The 24,445-nt window shown below is 42.5% G+C and overlaps 1 protein-coding gene across 1 annotated transcript in view; it reads right to left on the bottom strand.

The window, feature by feature from the left end:
• The window catches only part of ccnd2a (cyclin D2, a), a 185,828-nt gene that overhangs the window by 47,437 nt on the left and 113,946 nt on the right, over positions 1 to 24,445 (bottom strand). Inside the window, exon 3 of the mRNA XM_065956528.1 lies at positions 21,456 to 21,510. Within this exon, the coding sequence (XP_065812600.1) occupies positions 21,456 to 21,510 (55 nt within the window). The remainder of the gene's footprint in view (positions 1 to 21,455; positions 21,511 to 24,445) is intronic.

The raw sequence follows: 24,445 nt of genomic DNA, 5'->3' as shown, positions 1-24,445 counted from the left end.
CCCCAAGTCTGACAGGGATAGTGTCCCGCTCTGAGTTAATATGTGAACAGCCAGGTCAGGAGAATCTCCGGAGCAGTCCTCCTGAAATTATCTAGATATTTTCAGGAGTGCAGATGTGAAAACTGCTAAAGTTACTTGCCTGATTTATTTAAAAACTACATTTAATGTTTCAGAAGAAGAAAGGCATGTTCTGCTTATTATCCTGTAGAGCAGATGGACATTCTGTTGTTCCAGCATGGCCAAACAAAATTCACATCAGGTAAGTCACATTTTTGTATCCTGCTTTTTGATACAAGTCCCTTCATAAAAGTGCTTCCACTCTGGGCGGAGTCTTACACTTGGGGTGACTTTATCAAACGTTTGTGTAAGTATATAATTATCCAGAGGGGTGTTTGAAAGTAGACAATTACAGACATATCTTTGCTGCTTCGGTCTCCAGCAGCAGACATCTGGTTGGTCCAGTTACTCAGGTCATTTTGGTGTGTCTGTCACCTGCTCAGCAGTCCTGGGTTCTTAGTGAACTTCTTGACAGTTAGCCCCCCTGGGCTCTTTGCATGCAAGTTGGAAATGCCAGTTTATCCCCAGGTTATGCAAATGTAGAGTAATAAATGTGTTACATGTGAAGGCCTCAGCAGCAGTGAGAACGGGGGACAGCTTGATTATTTCAGTGTCTTGAGCCCTGTTTCCACCAAGCGATGTTTGTTTTCCACAGCCAGCTGTACCCTTACTCAATAAGCAAAGTGTAAGACGGATAGCAATAGCTACGTCAGCTACATAATAGCATGACATCATAGCAGCGCAACACAGTATAGCCTCTGAAGTCCTTTAAGGGCAGAGTGCTATGCGCTGTCTTTAGTTGCAAAAAACACAAAAAAAACAAAAACAGCTTTGAAAATGCTCTCTCGAAAACCACAGGATTTTTGAACACATTTGAGCACATTTTGTGTTTTTCCTTTATTACAGCTGTTGCACAGGAAGTGACAATTCTTTCGACCAATCAACGAATGTAGCTCCACCCTTTAGGGTCAGATCGGTATGCTTGGCACCCCAAACAGAACGGTTGCAATAAAGTAGGACAGATTGTTTATTTTGGTATCATTCCCAACTTTTGACAGTGAAAACCCCAATAGATGCGTACTGTACTGAATTGTACTGAACCGGACTGCTTGGTGGAAACTGGACTTTTCTGTCTGTCATGCCTCCTGCTAGGGATGAATCTTGTATCACATTTAGCTGGCTTCTCTCTCTGATCCTATACGCCTCCATGACATCCATAATGTGACCTGACAAAGATTTGGCTATCTATTAATCTTTTCAAAAACATAGATCTGCATATATGCACAGCTAGAAATGTCCTTGCCACTGTAACTAAATGTTGCTTACTGCTCATGATGTATTCATGTTGGGTCTTTGCAGATAATAATTTATTAAGAAAGGAGCAGGTATTATACATTTTCTTCTTCCTGCTCCTGTTTGCTTATGGATAGTGTTATGAGAAAATATGTCATGTTGTGTTATATTTTGTGGGAACCAAACACTGAAATGAGCAAATAAATCAAATAAGAAATAAAACGACAAAGAGTAAGGTCTAGACCTGCTCTTTTTTAAAGTCTCTTGAGGTAACATTTGATATGAATCGGTGATATGCATATAAATATTGATCGATTGATTGATCTTTAACCTAATTTCTCACATCTGAAAATACTAGTCGGACTGTAAACATTAGGCAGAACACAATAGAAAGTCACAGCACAGAAAGCGTCATTGTTTATCTAAATGACGATATATACACCCTGAGCATAAAAAAAGGCCTTCACTACAAGTGGCTGTGTGGTCATCGAATGATAACTAATGGGTCCTAAGATTGGTTTAAATTTAGTGTAACAAAGTGAGTTGAGAAGGGATGACAAACCAACATTTTTATCTCTGCTGTCAGGAGACATTTTGAAAGCAGCAGCCTCCACACTTAAAGCTTAAATCAAGAGGGAGTGTGTGAATTTAAAGAAAGTCGACTCATAATTGCTGTCTTAATTCCTGTTGCCCAATGCATGCTGGGATAGGCCTCAGCCTGCTACAACTGCAAGCCGTATTAAGCTCATTCTCTCCCTGTGTCTTGAGTTATGAGGTGACACCATCACTTGCTGCATGCAGACAGCTGCCATGGCAAACTGTGGCAACTAACACGTGAGGGAGGAGTGCAGGACCTGCTGGCCAGGGGTTCAGTATTAATAACACACATGAATATACTGCAACATACGAAGAGCATAATGACAACGCATGTAGACATGTATGCAAAGATGTTCACATACATAGCTGGACATACAGTGCAGTTCAAAATAAACAAAAACCTCAACATGCTGTGGGCTATACTTCTCTTGTTCTGCACACACTGACCATGAAAGACGCAGATTAGAGGCCACCCTAACAGTGACTGTCAACAGCACATTGTACTTTCTTTGTCAGAAAAAGAGCCCATTTGTTTAGTTCTTGTTACCGCTGTCACTGTGAGAGACCCCTCTCTAACAAAGCCTAATGAGAAGCATCATGACAACACAGAGAAGCGTTTCAGTGCCTTTACATCTGTGGACTATAAAGAGTATGTTTATGAACAGAAGGGCTGGACCAACATGCTGCACTGGAAACAACAGTCCCACTTAAAGGGGCTTCAAAAACAATAACAGATGCACAATCTGCTGGTTAACGTTACTGGGAGATTATAGTTTTTGTTTTCAATACATGAGCATCGAGTCTCTTCTGTGCACATGAAAACGCTGAGTACTGAAAACACGGACACATAATAGAAGTTAACGGGGACATATGAAAAATCTACTCTTACAGTGTTTGTGAACATATAGTTGTGTAACCTGAGTGTCTACAGACACACACAATGTGAAATAAATCCATCCAGTCCTTTGTTTGTGGTCTGCATAAGTCTTACTAAACAGAGAAAAGTGCTCTGTTTCAAATGTACTCTCCTTGTGATGTCACAGTGGGATTCTGGTTCTCATTGCATTTAAAGAGACACACACACTAAAACGGAGCGTTCTGAGAGAACTGGCTTATACAGGGTCACAAACCTCCTCTGGTGCTAGCTTTCTGTATAACAACATGCACAAGGATATGCAAAAACACTTAATTAACACTTAATTCATGTTATATTTTGACCAAAGCACAGCACAGATGTTTCATTTAGACCACAGGGGACTGTTTGAAAAGGTGGAGGAGGGGGGGTCATATGTCCTCTTCAAGCATGTTCCCTATATGCTGAACCATGTGCCATGTTCTTTAGATTTTCTGTGCTCTGTCCATATAAGTCATGTAAGTTGTTGCACCATGCAGGATGTGACTGCTCTCTAAAACAGAGGTGACAGTTTTGCACAAAGTGAAACCTGCAATAGAATAGAAAAGAATACAATGCATTTTTTCGTCGCTGCACACTGTACAACAAAATTTGCTGAGCATCTCCTTAAAGTAAAAGACCATTCACTACACTACAACATGCACCCAACCTTATACAACGCTAACAGAAGTAAAATAGAAAGATAAAAAAGTAGTAAAAGAAAAATGCACTCAGTGCAGGCTTGGGTAATATAGGACTTTTTATATTAGTTTAATACAGCACAATATGAATATATAATTGCATATTCAATATTATTTCAATTTGCATATTAATGCACATTAAATATGATTTCACATGAATGCTTTTACTGCATGTTAAGCTTAAGAAGACATCTGTTAGACATTGGTTATCCTGCATGTGAAGTTTTGAGTTTGACTTGTTGTCTTGCTTTTAAAAAAATGTTTATAAGGAGATTAAAGAGGATGTGATTAGCTTCAGCTACCGATAAGAAGTCAATCATTTATTGGGAGCACTTTTGCCTGATGAAGGTCAGGTAACGAAACGTTGCCAATCAATGTTTGATGGCAAGCTAGACAGTGTGCGGGAGTTTACATTCAAACTCTACCAAAACATCAGATATTTTACATTTTAAAACGCACAAAAATCATGAAGAGGCTGCACGGGTCGGATGCAAAGTTTTGCAGTTTCGCAAGTTTTTGCGTCACAGATTATACAAGTTCACTGGAACTTTTCTGAAAGTAAAAATGTTTTTCCTCCTCCAGATTACCAATGTTAACAAACACATTTTTTTTTTGGTAGCAGAATTGTTTTTTTCACACAGTAAATGTTGCTAAGACAAACAACAAATGCACTGTTCCTAAAAGGCTTTCATCGTCATCATTAAAGAGAGATACCCCTTCTCACACATACATACAGATACATACAGATACACACACACACACACAAACACACACACACACACACACGCACGCACGCGCACGCACGCACGCACGCACGCACGCACGCACATACACACACAGGAAGCAACAGAGCGAGCAGAGAAAGTAAGAGGAGAAGGGGAGGGCGCTGTGCACAAAGGAGAAGCCTGGATTAAGTCATGAGTGGCAAGCGACATAGGTTGGATTTTTAACGAGTGAGATCACATCCTCTTTCCTAAACAGAGAAGGAACTCATCCTTGGGTGGACAGGACGGACGAGCGGAGCCCCGCCACTGTCTGTCTGTCTGTGTCCAACAAACAGGACATCCATTAGCGAGCTGAGACAGAGGCATGCACCTCTGGCTGCACACAGAAGAGGCTCCACACATGTCAGCAAGCTGCACAGTTAGGGACACACAACCAGAGTGTGTAAAGGTGATCCATGGTGGATGTAGTATGCTTCCATGACAAGTGTGTGACAAACTTTAGAAGTATGGTTCGGTATGTGTGTTACATAATGAGATTCTGTTAATGAGCATGTGAATGAGCGCATATTTACATGTATGTTACATGAAGGCTGTGTTGCTGAATGTGATCGCCAACATTACAAAGCTAGCTAAAATCTAATTCATTCATGTCAAGAGGTTCAAAAGGTTAATATTGATAAGAATCCAATGTTGTATTACCAATAAAATGTAATATTTGTAATTGTTTGACTAAGCAGAGAGATTTGTAAATACAAACTGTAATATCTACTTTTTTCCACACAGAGAATTCAAACAGTTATTTGCACAAGAGGTTACTAAATTAAGATACAAACATCTTCAATGTCGATGACCCCCCTTTAACCATTCATTTAACGCTAAAACAGAAGAAACCATTCAGGTCATGACCACAGGGCTCAGCAGCCAATTAGCATCCTTACTTTGTCAGCTGTAACTTGGAATCATAAATTCACAACAATCATCATACATTCTGCATCATAAATTCCTTTGTCTAACAAAGCCATAAATAACAAGTTATTCTTGCATTTCAACAAAGAAACACTCTTAACTGTAGTGACAACAACTACAACGTGAATGACAAAAAAAAAAGGAAACCTTCATGAATCTTCAACTTACCGACCAGAAATCAAACCAACAAAATTTGGATTATGTTTAATAATAACTTCTCTTGGTTCAATATTATTGCATTACAACTAAAGTAAAGGCGCTCATCTGAATTGCCATGACGGGATGAAAACGCTACAGCAGTTAAGTTGCAATTGCTGCTGCGTATCTGACTAATTAAATTTCAAAGCATGAGGTGACAAGTAGTTACCGATAACTCTCCAGACTAGTGCTGGGCGATATATTGAGTTTTTAAGATATATCGATATGTTTTCAAACGAGGTCGATATATAGTTTATGTTGCATTAAAATAACGAGCTGCCAGTTCACCTTTTTCTCATCTCAGTGTTTGTCCCTCTTCATCCTGCTCCTCCTCTCTCCCTCTCTGAGCCAAACAAAAAAAAACAATGAATAACGAAACACACAGCTGTGTTTATTTTGTTATGCAGAAAAGGAAGATTTTGCATTTATTTTATTGTATTTAAGGAAGATTTTTATTTCATAATATTACTTTTTAAATAGTTTATTTTTCATGTAAATATTGATCTTGTGCAACTGATTGTTAATAATAGAATATCGATATACATCGAGTATCGCCATTCAGCTAAAAAAGATCGATATATGAGTTTTGGACCATATCGCTCAGCCCTAGTCTAGACTGAACTTTTTAGGTAAAATCTAAAACAAACTCATTATGAATCAAAAACTTAAGTCCAATGAGATCCTGTATTTATTGTCTCGTTCATTCAGGAGAGACTGATTCTGAATTCAACAGGACTAATCGCCACCACACAGACCTGATTTCAACAACAAACGAAAGACTACAAACTTTGAGTTGGAAGACGAACTTCTGATATGATGTCGTTCAGAAGCAGCTCATTTTCCTGCAGTCTGTGATTTATATGTGAAGCAAGCTCTCACTATGTTCCCAGTCAAAATATCTGTGAGGAGAATGTAAAAAATGTTTCTTTAATTTTGAAGCATTTAATTTCTATGGAAGCCTATTTACATTTGTACAGATAGTGTCACGCCTTTAAATGTTCCTTATTATATTTTAGGGAAATTACTTACACTTTTGCCTTTATTGGACAGGACAACTGAAGAAAGACAGGAACTGTAGGGAGGAGAGAGTTGGGGATGACATGCAGCGAAGGGCGGAGGTCGGATTTAAACCAACAGTCTGCGGCTTGGACTAAAGCCTCTGTACATAGGGAGTACGACATAACCGCTAGGCTATCCTGCATCCCATTTCCAGATACATTTTTCACCAAATAATGTAGTTTTAACCATATATCATGATTGGCATTAAATGTCACAATGGAAATAAATAATAGGGACAAACTCAAATGACCGATTCTGAGTACCAGGACTTCACGATTTGCACATTCATCAACATGATATTGAAGACCCGCACAAGCTTGTGTAATCATTGAGTTACCTTATGCACTGCAACATCAAGAGACGCATGCTGACATTGTACAAACATCATGAGGCATGAATCATGAACATAACTGCAAAGATGCTCAGCTTCACATTCATAAAAATGCAGTCAATGATTTAAACTTTAAACTCCTCAGTCCCCTGCACACCTGTGTTTTTTATTTTTTACTAAAGTGTCTTACTCTGTCCTCCAGGAGATCTGCTCGGCTATAACTCACACTGGACCAGGACCAGTGAATGATAGTGGTGGTCTGTAGCGCTGTGGGAAACACTGACTGAACCACGACCTTCTGAAAATTTGGACTCTTTCGTAGATCAATCATTCCTGGACAAAACCTTCCCGACCTGACGTTGAGCTACAGTGCTGAGAAAGTGCTAAGAAAGTGCTGAGAGGAAGTTAGCGCTAAAAGTTTCCTAGTCAGCAGTGGCTCTGATTCTATTGCAGATTTGGGAATTTCAAAACTGCAGGCATTTGAAAATGTCACTTCAAAACATAGCCAAAAGTCTTTCCAGGAAAAAGGAGCTCAGTATTCACAGGTTTCAGAGTCTATAAATCTAACTGCAGCAGGGAATTCAGCCTAAAGGATGGAGACCAATTTGTTTTAAGTCATATTTTCAGGGCCATTTTGCCTCCTTTGAATAGGACGGCTGAAGAGAGACAGGACATGTTGGGAGGATAGTTTGGGGGACGAGATGCAACAAAGGGCAGAGGTTGGACTCGAACCCACAGCTGCTGCAACGAGGGCCTTAGCAGTTCAACATATTTGTGTTAGTGTTCCTGCTTGTCTACTTTACATATTGCACGGTGGAAGCTAACGTGGGGGGGGGGGGGGGGGGGGGGGGCAACAGGGAAGTGCAAAGACTGCAGTTCCTTGAGTGTCCACTTGAGGCCTGCTTCAAAAGCCCCTGATACCCTCATGTGCTACCCATAGACTCTATACAAACATGGACGAACTCTCAATGACATCACCAATTGGTTTCTGGAGGGCTGTTTTGAAGCCCATCAATGGTAGATGGCATATTGTAAATGCTGACTATCAAACTTTTGGTCCAAACCAGATGAAGAGCTGGAGCTGAGGTGGGCAATAAGCATTCTGACAAACCGCTACAACTAGGCCGCTTGCTGTTAGACCGGTCACTCTCATAATTATGCATAGCTCGTATCAGTCATGCAATCAAAACCTGTGAGTTATAGTTAATATGGGGCGTGTATGGGACGTTCTGGGTCTTTTGGAAGCAGCCTCTAGTGGACACTGGAGGTACTTGCAGGGACTTCTGCATTGGCTTCATTTTTCAACACTATAGGTTTGCGCTTGGTGCTACCACAACACATCGAGAAAATCTCAAACTGAAACTACCAATTTTAAGCCGTTGCAAATGCAGATGCAGATGCAATGTGTAAGCACAAAGACATTATGACGGCCAAACTTCCTCACGGCAGTCGCAGTGTGTAAAAGGCTTGTGATTCATACCTATTGCATGACCAAGAAACACATACACACACATACACACACATACACACACACACACACACACACACACACACACACACACACACACACACAGACAAGGCCCTGATGGTCCTGCCATCACTACCTCTCTCCTACTGTCACATTTTATGTAAAGAGATACAATATACCGTATGACACATATCCCATGGAGTTTCTCTTCCTCCCACACTCTGACCTTCCTCCCTCTCTCCTCAATTCCTCTTCCCAGCCTCGACCAGACGTGACCCTGTGTGTAGACTACATAGACTGCAGGGTGGAGCAGTAAAAGTCTGGGCTTGGTGGGCTGAGTGGAGATGGTGCACAGATGGAGTTGTTCTCCCATTATGGCCTCTAATCTTAAAAAAAAAAGGTATCAAAAAGTGAGAGAGAGAGTGGAAGAGATAAAGAAAGAGATGGAAGAGCTGGATCCAAGACAGAAATAAAAACATCAGTTTGCTCTGGGAATTATCCTCCTTCATGTCTGAAGCTGAGAAGCCTGTTATTTGTCCCGCTTGCTCTTTCTCTCTCTCCACCATCACTCCCCCACCACCCCTCTCCAGACTGGGCTTTCACTTTGGGGGGCCCTCAGCTTCCCTCTCGGCTGACCAGGGAGCTTTCAAGGTACCCTGATGGATGCTAATGCCGGACTCTTTCAGATCGTTTTACAGCCGGAGCCTTTGATCTGCCAGCAGGCCTCTCTCCACGGGCTGCCTGTCCTGAGAAAATGTAAATCCCCGCCTTGCAGACACCTGTAAAAAAAAAAATACAACAGAAAGGGGGACAGAAAAAGAAGTAACTCTAAAGAAAAAGGGGAAGAAAAGATACAGTATTGTGACATTTGGTAAAAGGGGGCATAGTTTACATTGCAGCAGAGCGACAAAGAATGAGATGGAAATTGTGCGGAAATAAGAGCGAGTCTCCAAAAGGGGACCGAAGGGCAGAGAAAGGAGCGGAGAAACTGAGACATGGCAAACAACAAAGACGGAAAAGAGGAATGGGTACCACAAAACAGAGGGACAGAAGGGACATGGACGGAGGCAATAGAAGAAGAAAAAGGCTACAACAGGAGAAAAGAAGGAAAGTTCATCTAAAGACCCAGCATGGAAGACAGGAGGAGAATAGGTGGGCGAGAGAAAGCAAGATGGAAATAGTGGAGTAAAAAAGTTAGTAAAGGCAGAGACAGATGGACAATTTGACTCGGGAAGAAAGAGAAAGGAAGACGGAAAGCCAACCCAGACAGACATATGAGGCCTGCTGTGCAGCTTAAGGGCGGATGTGTCTGTAGGGTTGAAAATTTAGGAAGGAAGAAGTGAAAAAGAAAGTATGGTGAAGGGGGACCGGAGGGTGACAGCAGTGAATGAGGCCTCCCACACCAGCGGCGGCAGCAGCAGCGCTCTGAATAGCGAGGCTGCTGCTAGACAGCTGGGTGCAGCTGATCGGAGGACAGACTCTGTGCAAGAGCGCTTGTCTTCCTGCAGCCAGCTGCTGTGTCCAGAGGCCAGCAGTGACAGCACAAGGCTCAGAATTGATTACCCGAGCTGGCAGTTCAATGGGTTGGATGGAGTGCAGCGAGGGTGACTTCTCTGAAGTAGTGTGCACTGTACGGCAGCAGAGGAGCACAGCTGGCACTTACTGTATCCTCTACTGAGAAAAGAAATGTTGAGGAGGGGAGAGAAGAGAGATTGTTATTGTTATGATCTTTCTCTCCTTGCTCTCTTTCGGCCATTTCTTCTCTCCTCTCCCCCCAGAGATTGCAGGAGGAAATGGTTGTCTTGCAGAGGAGACATTGAGAAGATGTGCACACGACTACAAAGCGTCTGTAAAGCCCGCTGTGCAGACAGCTTACAGGTAGAGCTGTTGGATGTGAGAGATGAGGTTATTTTGAGTATGCAGGGGCTCTTCCTGTCTGACGCACGGGCCATGAACACGTAAACTCTCTGCCCTGACTCATGAAAGAACTCTTGTGAGGTTAATCCAGCTCCAGCCTTAATTCACTTTATTGATTTCAGTGCTTTATTAGATTCAAAGAGGATGAGGGGGGGAAACAAACATGTATGTTCAGGAAATAAAAATATCCGAGAGGCACATCAAAGCCTCAGGAAGTCCCTCAGGTCAGATTCACCTTCACTGGCACGGTCGCAGCTCTGCCTCTTCTCTGATCCAACGCTTACTTTTCCTTTTGTTTCCTCCCACTCCTTCCTGCTCTCATCTATGCTCCCCTCCACCCTCCTGTTGTTCTATCAAAACAGGAATGAAGTCATTCTCCTTGTAGGTCCGGATGGGAAGAAAAACCGAAGCCCAGAGTCCACAGTAGCGGCAGCATCCTCCTGTCTGTGTGTCTGTTCCTTGTCACTCTGTCTGTCCTTCTGATTGGGGAACATCCGGCCATCCTGACTCCCCTTCAACTCCTCCAGGCCTCTGTGTCAGGAGGAAGGAAGGAAGGAAGGAAGGCCCTGCGGTCACACAGGAGGGAGGGTTTGGAGAAAGGGAGGGAGGAAGTGTGAAAGGGTGCCTTAGCTGGAGCTGATCCACTCCATTGGAGCCTCTCACTATAGAAGGGCTGTTTGGACAGGGACAAGGCCAAGCACAAGTGTGTGTGTGTGTGTGTGTGTGTGTGTGTGTGTGTGTGTGTGTGTGTGTATCTATGGCTGTGCACCAAGACCATTACAGAGAGGGTGAGAGTTCTGTTGTATTTATTGATTGCTTCTTTAAAAATAGTCAGGAGATAATTTGAGCTGGCCTGTGAGCTAGTTGGGGACAGTAACTAAGTGTGTGTGTGTGTGTGTGTGTGTGTCTGTGTGTGACTCAGAGCCTCTGCTCACCAGAGAGTGACAGCTTACCTCAGTGGAAATTCAACTGAGTCATCATGTTCAGTGACTGTGCTGAACTTGGAGGGTTTAGCACCTCTCTGCACAACAAACACGTACAAGCACATGCACACACACACACACACACACACACACACACACACACACACACACACACACACACACACACACACACACACACACACACACACACACACACACACACACACACACACACACACACACACACACACACACACACACACACACACACACACACACACACACACACTCACACTCACACACACTCACACTCACACACACGCGCGCACACACACACACACACATGCTTCCATTTTTGGGTGAGAAAATCTGTGTGTGACGTTTGCTGCCTTAAGAAAACAGTAGCACACCTATGCAATGTGAGAGCGGTGTTCCACGTCCTCTTGTAGATTTTGGCGAGTCATGTCACATTTCAAAGCCGCGTGTGACAAAGGGTAATGATGCGTTTGCAACGTACGCAAGGACTGCAAATGTAGAATCAGAGTGTAAAAGTTGTGGGGGAGAGATAGCAAGAGCCAGCAGTGGATCTCTTCTGCTTCTGGCATTGTTGCTTGAGAGCCGAGAGGAGTTAAGTGCATTGGAGAAAGATTTGGAAAAACACATTTCCTGGTGTGAGTACAGGGGCGGCTCGGAGGACCACTGCCAGGCTCACAAACGGTGAGAAACAGCCCCTGTCCACCATGAAGCGTCTCCATTACTGCAGGCAATGTGACGGCTTATACACACTGTCAGTACATTTACATGCTGTTACAAAAGTGGATTTACTGTGCTAGTCCGCCTGAAAACTGGACATTTAAATGCATACTGTCCATTACGGCTGAACGATATTGGTGTGACAAGAACAGGAAGTTATTACAAACAAATAAAGTGAATGTATATAGGCTTGCATCTGGGAAATTAACATTTAAATCACAATAATTATTTAATGATTTTAAACTTTAAGTCTATTCTGATTCAGGCCCGCACTATATGAGTAAACAAAATCAACATGCAATACTATTTTATCATTTTGTGATGATGATATGAAATGTAATAAATAAAGTTATACTTAAGAATCCATATTAGCTTTAGCTTAAGCTATTTGCAACATTTCTAGTTAACACATCTTCAGTCAATAAATCCATTCCCCCGTGGTGTGTATACCGGGAAAAAGAGTGTAGTCCATAAAATGGCCCATGGAGCTATCAAAGCAGTTTGACAGTAACAGTACATGTTAACCTAAAGTGTTACTGGTTTGATCCCTGGAAGTGAAGTAAAGGTATTAAGACCAGTTATTGAGGACTGGCTGTGTGTTTCACCCTGAAGAACACAGCTGAAGAGCCTGTAGCTTTCGGTAAAACAGCTGAACTGATCTGACTCACCTTGATCTTGCTTATAAAAAAATGCATTTTTTTGGCATGAGTGCACTTTACAAAGTCTTTAATCTGAACCAAAAACTTGAGTATACAGTCATCTAAAGGTGTAACATCAGGGGGGAAAGTCCATGTGAGGGAAGCCTGGCGTCTGCTGCAGATCACTGAAATATGCAACAAAACACACAACTGTATATCCTTTACTTTACAGCTAAAAGAGAAAAGAGTCTAAACGATTGTACAGTGCATCAGAGAGAAAGAGAAAAACAGAGACAGAGGGACAACATTCTTTCCCAGTGTTTAAAAAGCTGTTTGCCAGTTACAGTTAAAGTTAAACCATAAATCAACACATCACTTCCTGCATTGTGTCATTATTGTTTTGTTTGATTTATAATTTCTCTCTTTTCTTGCCTGTGTATTCAGCTGATAAGACTTACAGTCGAGGCTTGTAAAAGGCACACACCCTTGCCTGCTCTTATTCAGCTACTAAAAATAAGCGGTGAAGTAATGTGAAAAACACTGCTCTATTTACATTCTGGTAAGCTGCAGCCCTGACACCGCCAGTCGGCCTGCAGGCTGCGTTGAATCTGGGCTAAATGACCGAGGGGAAGTTTCAGTGCTCTTTTTTTTTCTTGCTGAGGGGACGGAGAGAAATGGTGAGAAAGAGGTGGAACTGAATACGAAAAAGTGAAGTTATAGAGACAGAAGTCTGACAAAAGTGCACAATGAGATAATATTTCCTATAAAATACAGAAGAAGTAGAAATAAGTAAATGATGGTTCTAAAATAGGGGTAATAAGGGAAGTAAGAAGAAGTGACAGAGATGCCAGAGAAAGTTGCAAAGAAGAGACATTTGGCTGTCATCACCATCAGACATTGTGTGTGCGTGTGTGTGTGTACACACGTCTGTGCTGCAACATCTCATTCCTCCCTAATAGCCGAAGGGAGCTTGGGGACAGAGATAGCAGACAGTGCCGGGCGGATGGCGGATACAGATCTCTCAGACTGAATTTATGAATGATTGGGATCAGAGGGGCACGTGTTTGCGCTCGGCCTCGGACCCTGCCAGCTGCGGCGCATCCTCTCTGACGACACTGCTGGTCGCAAACAGAAACGCACAGAGAGGGGAGGCCGAGAGGATCCACAATCACCCTCACTGTACTCAGCTGATATGTCATGATGTTACTGTCGTAAAAAAGGAAAAAGAGGATTTCGTTCTTAGAGGTAAATTTGGGCTTCTCCCCGTCCTCTTGTTTAAATGTTTTACCTTGTGTTTTATATATTTGCACACATATTGAAGACATATTTTTGCATTTGCATGCAAAAGAAGACAAAGTATTTTCTATTCTATTTTGAAGTAAAGACATTGACTGAGCTCTGCAGCCTAACAAAACAGAGCTTGTTGGTACAAATCATCTTATCTGCCAAAAACACATCAGGTGTTTTATGAACATCTTAGATGAATACTGATTTTGCATTGAAAATAACATGTGTAATCTGATCTGAGAAAACAGCTCATTAATACTAAAATACTCTTTCTCAGTGATAACACTTTGTCTGGAAAATATTTCCCAACATGTGCTTCCAAGAATATGACCCTACAAGCATGTCAAGTCCATTGGCAACAACTTTTCAGGGAGAAAAAAAGCATTTTAAATTACCGTCAGATGTTAAATGTTGCAGATTATTCAAACCATTTTTCCTCTCTCATATTGTTTTATGTCAGAATGATTTAAAAGAAATACTCTGAATGCTGCTTTTTCCCCCTGCAAAGACTGAGGCTCTAATTTGGTATCTAAAAGAAAGACAATGTGTGATCAAAGAGCAGAAAAAAAGAAGAACATTTCCATGCAGCATGAATATCTCCAGCAATCTCCTTTGAAGCTGGAAACAATTTAGACGGTCTTGGTTGAGTAAAATAATCATGTAACAAAGCCTTGATTAAGCCACTTAGGGACGGTTTGAGAGCAAAACGCTTCGATATGGTCAACTTAATTTGGTTCCATGGACATTAAGCAGCTAATCTTTTTTAATGCACTGATTCCACTTCATTAATGCTTCCTCTGATATTCTAAATAAATACAATGCTAAATTGACATGGCAGAGCTGCGTAACACCGAACCAGCTGATGATGAAACAGACCTAGACTCCATCACGTATTTCGCAGGACCTCACCCTCCCCTCACCTCCCAAATGAGGGAAAAGAAGTAAAAGGAGCTTGTTTGCATCTTATCTGCAGGAAATAGCATTAGCCAAAATTGTACTCTTGGGTTGGGGGCATGAAAGGGATGGCATAGCTGCGGCCATCATTAGCCCTGTCCCCCGACGTGTGGCCCTGCCTCTGATCCAGAGCCAGGGCTGGGCAGGAAGGCAGAAGGTGGGCAGGAGAGGATCGGCAGCCCTGGGTGGGCTCCGCCACTTGGGCCTCGCTAATGGGCTGGCAGCCATCAGCCTGGTATGTCGGTATGCAGGCCGCCACTGCTCGTGCCGACGTCAGGGGATTTTAAAATCGGCCGGAGCAGACGGCTGAGAAACAAGAGTGACCACCCAGCCCAGCTCCCCACCCTCGCTGCCTCCATCAGTGAGCATCCACCTCTCATCTCCACATCTCCCGGTGAAGTGAAGCCAGCAGAGCAGAAACTGCACTGAGTTAGTTCTGCTTGGTCTGCCCTAATCTCAGTGCTTTTTGTGTTCCATGTTTCCATGTTTCCTCCTTCTCAGAGGGAGCAAAACAGTCTTTCTCAGCTCGCTCACATCCCACAATGCCCTGCACTGCTACCAATGAGAACTCAGACTTTTCCCAGCAGTTTCCACCACGGCAGCTATTTTTTCCCATGCTCTCCTCCCAGAGAACCTATTTGGGGCACTGAGGCTATCAAACCAGCTGAGGATGAAAAAATAACACTTTGAGAAGTCCAGAAAAGAAAATCCATTCACTTCTTAATTTAACAACACTATTGTTTCTAAAAGCAACCCTGTCTTTGTGTAACCATTTAAAAAAAACAACTTGTTTTTTTAATCAACTTTCTCCCTACTCAACTCTCTTTACAGCATGACATGTTTCCTGTGCTTTCAGAAACAATGAGCTAATCGAAAAGCACAGCTCCTGTATTTACAGCTCCTTTTGTGACCAGTGTGTTGGGGTGAATAGTGCGTCTGACCCAGAGGCGATCATACCACCTGCCTTAGAGGATAACGGCCGTGTCAATGAGAGGCGTATCACCTTTGCTCCGGGTATTTTACGACACAAGGCTCCAACGGTAACACAGCTCTGGGGCAGCGCGCAGCATCACAGGACAAACACAGAGCTGAAGAGGAAACTGTCAAAGACACCGTGTCAAGTGTCTACTGATGGGACACTCAAGTGTCTCCCATTGTACGGTGAAAGGGTTTTGATGTACAGTGAAGCACCGAGAGCCGAACAAAAACAGGAAGGCAAGGAAATGTATATTCCTATAAGAGCTCTTTGATACTATAACAAGAGGTTCTCACAAGCAGACCGAAGGCTGTGACAGCACGAAGAGCTCAGCGGGCTTATCAGAGGACGACTATTAATACCAGTGAGATGCTGTCCCCCTGTCCCCTGAGGGAGGGAAATGGAGGAAGTCATCGATTCTTCCCACCATAATCTCTGGGAAGGACAGACCTTGCCTTTTCCCTTTTGGTGACGAGGGTTATTATTCTAAATTTTTTGAAAGGGCCCACACAAGAGCTATTTCTGTGACTGTGTGATGGCAAGTTTTTAGAGAGTCACAGTCTGACCAATGAAGCCCCAACAAAAAGTCACTAGCCTTCCCAACCCTGAGGCCTGTACTACAGAAGAGGTCATCATACCCACATTATCACTGAGTTATCTAGCTTCACTAATCCTGAGATCTGACTGAATGGTCACACAAAGCTGGTTATCAACCTAAACCAACCCAGTTCTATGAGCACGTTCACAAAAAAGGGATGGAGTAAGCAGCACATGACTAATATAAAACATCAACATGCAAAATGCAGTAATAAGGAGTGTAGTGAGGGCAAACACTTAGGCGCACTCACACTAGGCCCAGTTGTCCCGTACCTACCTAAGCACGATTGCCCCCATTACCCCGCTGGCCTGCACTCACACTGCTCCAGGACTAACCGGGCCTGAGCACGGTTATCTCTTGTACATCTTGTAAAGTTTAGAAGACAGGCAGACTCGAATATACAGTATATTTAAAAAAGAAGGGAAGTGTGGTTGAGCCTGCATCTGCACATCGGAGAACAACACAGTGAACATGACAGCTACTTTACTGACTTTGTGGCTTATTTTGAATAATTTTAGTGAGATACAGTCAGAACACTCCGGGATTTCTCCACAATAAAGGCTGTCCACATTTTGTACTTTTGCTTGTGCTAGTGCATGAAAGCCAAACTACACCTCTTCCAAGCGTGCCTGGGCCAAGGAAGTGTACCGTGCTTGAGCATGGATCGGAGAACTCACACTAGTCAAACGAGCTGGACTTTAGAGGTGAACTGAGGTACAGTAAGGATAGCCTTGTGTACACTAATGCAGCAATGAATGATACTGTTTGTGCACATGGGTCATGAGTCAAAACAACTAGAAGTGATCTACCTACTTCAACAGTTTTACTACACAATAATGTTAAATTTTATGCATCTTTACTAGGAAGTGAACAGACAGACTTGAATAAGGACTGAGAGATTTGGATAACAGAGGAGCTGTCAGAGGAGTTCTGATGGCTGAGACCGGAGGCCAAACTGCACAGTGGTTGTGACAGGATGAGAGGAAGACAGGCAGAATCTGTGTGTGTGTGTGTGTGTGTGTGTGTGTGTGTGTGTGTGTGTGTGTGTGTGTGTGTGTATATGTGTGGGTGGATGGATATGTGTGTAACTGTGTGTGCATCAAGTATCAATGGATGTGTGCTGTGTGTAGTAACACTCTTCCTCTGGCAGGCCTTACCTTTAGGTCCCCCTGCATGAGTGTGTGTGTGTGTGTGTGTGTGTGTGTGTGTGTGTGTGTGTGTGTGTGTGTGTGTGTGTGTGTGTGAGTAGATCTGGAGCAGTTAGAACAGCAGTAAAGCAGATGTTTCCTCTGTTTTTCTCCAGAACATGAACGTGATGAAAAACAAAGGGCCTTACTCAGAAGACAGGATTTCACTGATCACACCTACAGCCAGAGTCAAAACTGTGACGACATACTCATCAGAGTCCAAATAATTGTTAAAGAGGACACAATGCCTGGATGATGTGTTGGTATTTTACTACTGTGTTGTAGAAATGATCCAATGTAATTTTCTGCCATAGCAAGAATTTACAACAAGGCTGTCACATCTATAATATCAGAGCAATAAAACAAAACAAAACAGAAGCTGTACATACTCAATCTGTACGGTATGATTGCTAACATCGCTATATGACCTGCTTCACTCTCTAAAGAAATCCTGACCCAGGTGCTTATTTAGCAGCTTTAACAAAAAACTGAAATAATGAAAGTGTATTTCTTTAATTTCTAATCAAAAACTTCTCATTACATTTATTATCACACCACATTAACCTGACAAGACATACACGTAAACGTGTATGCTTCAATAGTAAATATTTTCACAGATTGCAAGCAATTCCAGCCTTGTTTTTGATTGAAATATCTGTAAATAAAATGTTTTTTTTGATTTGTTAGGTGAATGTGGCTTATAATAAATGTCATGTGATATTTTTGAACAGGTATTAGACGAATAAAGTTGCTAAGATTGGTGTTTTTGCAGTTGATGCATTTTTCTTCTGCCAAGGAGCTACTCAGAAACACTAGAGCGTGAGTGTGGAAAAGACATGCACCAAAGGGCCTTGCCCGAGAGTCGAACCTGCAGCCGACTAACCAGCACTGTAGCCTCTGTACACGGGGCAGCTGCTCCGACCGATGAGCTAAACTGCACCTGAGAAACCCTCCTCAATTTGAACATGAAGCTGCTTTTATCCTCTTTACCAGTTTTAGTTATTTTTAATACATGATAATATCAGATATGTGTGTAGATACCTGATCCTGCATTTTGATACTGAATCTCTAAAAAGAAAAACTGGACCGTATTGTACATCAAAAATATTGGTCTACACAGAGCTTGTGAGTGCTTGTGTGTTTGAAAGGATTTGAATTTGTTACAAACAGCTCCACTGAGTTGGTCATCTGTGAGGAGCGGAGCAGCTGCACTGTGATAATCTTAACAGTGAAACGTTGTGAACACAAGTGTGCAGTGGTGCTGCTGCTGAACAGCCAGCACCCCGAGTCAAAAATGTCGAGTCATTCTAAGAGCTACTTCTCGACCCGGTATTCCTCAGTGACACTGCAGACTGCTCGGACTGGAGTCAATTAGCACCGGGCAGGTGTACAGTGAGGTACAAGTACCAGGATTGCACTGCTTTTGCGCCTGCTGTGCAAATGAGACAGGAAGACACCAGCTTATTAAAGGTAAGAGACTCCTGATACTGCACTCCAGAGCAAGTATGATCTCTGTGTGCTGCTGCTCTTTGCTCATACCTTAATGAGCAAATGTGCGATCGTTTGTGGCGAAATTGGCAGATTTTTATGCAAATTAGCCTAATTGCAGACAGCATTTAATTCAATATGTAGGGTTAAAACTGTTCAGAGTTGGTGGTAGCTGCGCCACTATATTATTAGGGATGCAACACGCAAAGTTTTCAGAAATCGGGATTACTATTTAGCCTCTGTGACCTAGAAATAATTTACCTATGAATAGAGTCTGATAAATACGACTTTGACATTACTATTATTATAAGAATTAAATAAATGCTTATTCCTTTCTTTCAACGCTCTATTTCGACTGCTGCTGGTCTCTGTCTCGGGTCGAGGAGCCAGCGTCGTCTACAGGGGCATGGAGGTCGTTATGATCACTGGAACTTAAGAAATAAAAGGACATGTAAAGTCTGTGAAACGTATTTATGTGGGGGGCGGCAGAATGGTGAAAAAACGATTGCGTTACTTTGCTGTACCGATTGTTTTGCATAGCCCTAGAAGTTATACACAAATAAATTACATCTGTACTGTTTCTATCAATAGAGAGACGCCATGTGACACAGTGTTGACTTTTCACAGTAATAATGCATTTATTTGAAGTTTACTAATCCAAGCAGTCACTGCGTGCACAGAATGAGAGAGGCAGAGAAAGCACCTAAAGCCAACATTTACAGGAATCCGTGCTCAGTGGTTTCCATTGCAGTGAGAGACACAGCGGTGGTATCAGATCATTTTGATAGTGAAAATAACAGTAACAAGGTCAGAGAGTGATTCTCCGCTGACCTTTACCTCCTTCAAAGTGACTTTTGTTTCCCATTATCAAAGATGTGTACACCTGCTGCAGGTCTGAACACAGATGTGTGTCAGTGGAGCGCAGCAGCAGCAGCAGCAGCAGCAGCAGCAGCAGCAGCAGCAGCAGCAGCTTTAAACACAGTGGACCAGAACAAAACGACAACAGTTTGAACTAACCAAACATACCACTGTGAAACAAATGTCAACATCAGTTCGACTGCAGGCAAAGCAACAATCCCAGCTACGTGAAGTTTCACTTCTGAAGTAAGATCACACAATGAGACAACATTTCCACTGCTCTGCCATAAAGTGTGTGTGTGTGTGTGTTGTTTTTTTCAGACACAGCCATGGCAGAGAGACAGTTAGCAGGCAGAAGAGAGCTTTTCAGGCTTGAGCCAGTGAGACTGGTTTCAATCAAAACAAAACTACAGGCCCAGCAGGGCCGTGATCTATTGTTAACAGACTGGGTGGCATCTGGGGATAGCAGGGGGATTCACCAACACAATCTATACAGTCTCCTGAAGGCACTTCCTGAAAATCTACCATATTGGTCCGATAATAAGACAACACTCCCTTTAAAAGAATATTTTTTAGAATAGGACTTTGTGAAGACCAAATCTTATTTTTATTAAAGGGAACATATTATGAGAAATCCACTTTCACAGTGTTTTTGAACTTATATTTGGGTAACCTGAGTGTCTACTGACCCACAAAATGTGAAATAAATCCATCCAGTCCTTTGTTAGTGGTCTGCATAAGTCTTACAACACAGAGAAAAATGCTCTGTTTCAAATGTGCTCTCCTTGTGACATCACAGTGGGTTAGGGGGGACTTGCAACTTGCTTCATACTTGTCCCTTTACAAATAAACATGAAATAAAAGTCCCGTCCTGAGGGTCTGAGGGCTGCTGCTGCATTTTCAAAGAAAAATAACAGTATCACCAACCCCCCCTTCATCCTACCTTAAAATGAACAACAGTGGACCCTCGACCCCAAAACCCTACAACATAATCATTTTACAAACTGTCACCTCTCACCTCACAACATGAATACACACATCAACACATTCTACACATACCATTCACCCTTCTCAATTCTCACTTCTCACTCTCAAGTCCACTTTACAAAAGCACCATCTCTCCCTCCCCTTCTCTCTCTCTCTCTCTATTGCTTCCTTCACTTCTTTTTAAAAGATTTTTAGGTTTTTTTTGTGCCTTTGTTGCAGAGACAGGACACACTGACTTAACAATTGCCAAATAAAAAAACAAAAGTAGCTAACATTTATGTGTAGGATCTTTAAGGAAGATATGAACAAACATAAACTCAAGCTTTATAATGTGTTTTTCAAGGTAAAAAAGGCCTGTTTTAATAAGACCAAATACAATATTTGATTGTTTCCTCTGTATCATTTGTATCTCTTTTAACCAACTGTGTAAAGTTTGTGCTCTGAAGACACACAAATCCACCCAGAGGCTATTTGACATGTCTGTTCAAACACAGCATGTGAGTCATTCTTCAGGCTAGTTTGAAGACACACACCAGTTGTTGCTCAAATGAATCAGCAGGAGCGGGCGTGAGCTCAGTGAAATAAAAGGCCATTGATCTTACCTGAGATCGCCTCCTGAGGCGCGTCCTGAACAATCCAACTGATACCATCCTCTCCCTGAAAGACCCAATACACAGAGAAGCATGAGGACCAGAAGGATTCAGGTGAATGACCTTTAACAGTGACTAAACAGTAATGTCAGAAGTTTGATACTTTGCTGATAAAAAGGATAGACTGTAAACATTAATGGATGGAGCCTGAGTGACGTCCCAAGTCTGTTACTGCCAAGTGGCGACCCCTGGTCTTGAAAAATGAAGCCAATGTGGAAGTGCAAAATCCTGCAATTTGTTTAGTGTCCGCTTGAGGCTGGCTGCAGGAACACAGGAAGTGGCAAAAAAGCAGTTTTTACAACATAAATAAACATGTTTACAGCATGGTACAAAAAAGTAAATAGGTCTGATTAGTTACTGACATAACTGGCAGACACTTTGCGGGGGGGGGGGGGGTAAACATTTTTTTAAGTGGCTCCATTTTGATTTTGAAAACGATACGTGTTATCCATAGTTAGGCGCCTAGCTGACATGGTTGACTGGTGGGCGCTTTGGAAGCCCGTCAATGGCGGTCACCATGCTTGAAATCCTGTCTCACCCTAACTTTCAGTCACTCTAAGGACAGGCTGAGAGCTGGAGCTGAGACGGGCTTCAAGCCTCTTCACAAACAAATACATTGCGCCCACCCGCCTAACTATGCATAACTTATATGTGTGCCAATGAAGACAATAAATCATCAGACTAAAAATGTTGTTTGTACCTGGTTGTAAACATGTTCATTTCTGCAGTAAAAATGACAACTTTTGAATGGGGTGTGAACAGCATGTGACTTCCTGGTAGCCTCAAGTGGACACTCAACAAACAGCTTTTTTTCCCTACTTTCATATCGGCTTCTTTTTTCAACACTTTCAATGCACATACACATTTGATGTACTTCTTTCAACACACGTGTCACACTGTGCATCTTTACAGATAGTCAGAGTGATGTTTCCAGGAAGGGCCTGCACAAAAAAACTTAAAATAAATATTCAAACAAATCTGCAAAATGTCCCTTATCTCATGAAACTAAATCTCATAATGTTTGTTTCCGGTAACACGAGAACAGGAGCTGGGTCCATACATTGCACTGTGGAATTTCTCCTCCACTCATGTGTACGTGAGGCCTTATCACTCGTCACAGTGATTTATACGAGCAGAGTGGATTATTCCACAAAGGAGCCAATTGACTTTATGCTAAGTCTCCTTCCTATCAGCTGTAATCTCCTGCTTTTCCCCACAGAGATCATCTATGCAGTCGAGCCTCAGGGCAATTTACCACAGCGGGTCAGAGAGCTCGCTTCCCTTCCGACAGGTAACGCCCCGCCCATCTTGCCCGGGTGTCCTGCATAGCTTCATTTAAACGTGAGACAAGGTTGAATTCACCCAGAGTGAACACGAGGAGTGGGAGAGGAGAGCAGGAGTGATTGAGGTGAGGAACTGTACCCTGCGAGCCACTGAAATGTGAAGCTTGCAGAACAAATCATTCTTTTTTTTGGGGGGGGGGGGGGGGGGGGGGTCAGACATAAGACTACAGGAGGGGATAGTAAGCAGGTGAATAGCAGAGAGTGTTTGAATTAGATCCCTCGATCCTCAGAAGTCAGGAAACGGGATCAGGGGAATGACGAGGAAGGCATCCAGGTCTTAAGATGCTGCATTGTCTGAGATGGCTTTTTAAATGACTTCCATTATCCAGCCTTGTCTTTGAAACCTGAGCCCCCGGCAGAGCACATCAGTTACCTGCTTCCTGATAAACAAACGGAAGAGGACTGCGCCAAGATACTGAATTCAGTGTTTAGAGGTGTTTTATCCTTACCATTTATGTATATTTAAATACTAGTGTTCAGGTTACTTATGTTTAAGCCTTTTTTTCAGCTCTATAAAGGCACCTTTTCTTTGCTTTAACCCTGAAATATTGCACTTTTTAATAACTCACCAACATTTGAAGCTCTATTGTGTAACTCTTGCAGTGTTCAATATTCTTCGAGATTACTAAGCTTCTATCTTATTCTATCTTATCTTGCATGGTTAGAGCAACTTCCCCTCTCTGTATCTCCATCACTCTCTCTCCCTTTATCTCTACACAGTGGTGTAAGGCCAGGTAAACGCAGGTGTTCAGTGTACTTATCTTTCTGTCTCAATGTGTGCAACAGTTTCTAAATTCCCTCTGATGCACATCGTTCAGTAGTGTTGATAAATTGTGTTTTCACCAAGCACCATGAAGGCTTGAGCTGCCTTATTTTGTCTCTAATGCCTTCATCGGTTGGTTGGTTGGTTAAGAACATCATTGTAAGCCAATCAGAGGCAGAGTAGTAGGGCGGGTCATATTTACATACTACAGTTCCTTTTGCTACTGTTGTCATCATGAGTTTCTAATGTTTACATGTTTTATTTGTGCTTAATGTTAAGTTGACTTCAGCTTGTATTTTTCTTTTCTAGTCTCTTGACTACTCAAAGTGCTTTTACACCGCAGGTCACACCTACACATTCACACACTGATGGTAGAGACTGCTATGAAAAGTGACCATCAGTATTACAAACATTCATACGCTGCTGACGAAGCAGTTGGAGCAACTTGGGGTAAAGTGTGCTCCTGTCGCTGCAGGAGCTGCGGATTTATTTCCTGACCTTCCGGTTAAGAGACAACAGACCACTGAGCCACAGCCGCCCCACAACTTGTGCTGTCTCTGATAAAGATAGCATTATATACTTTGCCAATACTGACCTAGCATAAAAATAGTGCCTTCTGTCTGATTGACTGCCCTGTTGGGTAATATCACAACAAAATATGGTGGTAGTCAAATCAATAAATGAAGAAAGGAAATGAAGGAAAAATCAAGTAGATAACTTAAACAAAAATTAGCTTTGAATAAAAATGACGTCACGATGCTACATCAGTGCTGTTAGCCAGCAGCTCAGATAACGATACAGCCCTTCCCCGCCCAAGTCAGAGGAAGAGTTGCCTC

Source organism: Labrus bergylta, chromosome 7 (assembly GCF_963930695.1).
Source record: "Labrus bergylta chromosome 7, fLabBer1.1, whole genome shotgun sequence".
In the NCBI taxonomy this organism is placed as follows: Eukaryota; Metazoa; Chordata; class Actinopteri; order Labriformes; family Labridae; genus Labrus; species Labrus bergylta.
Note: the sequence above shows the minus strand (reverse complement) of the source record. Positions and strands in the feature narration are given on the sequence as shown.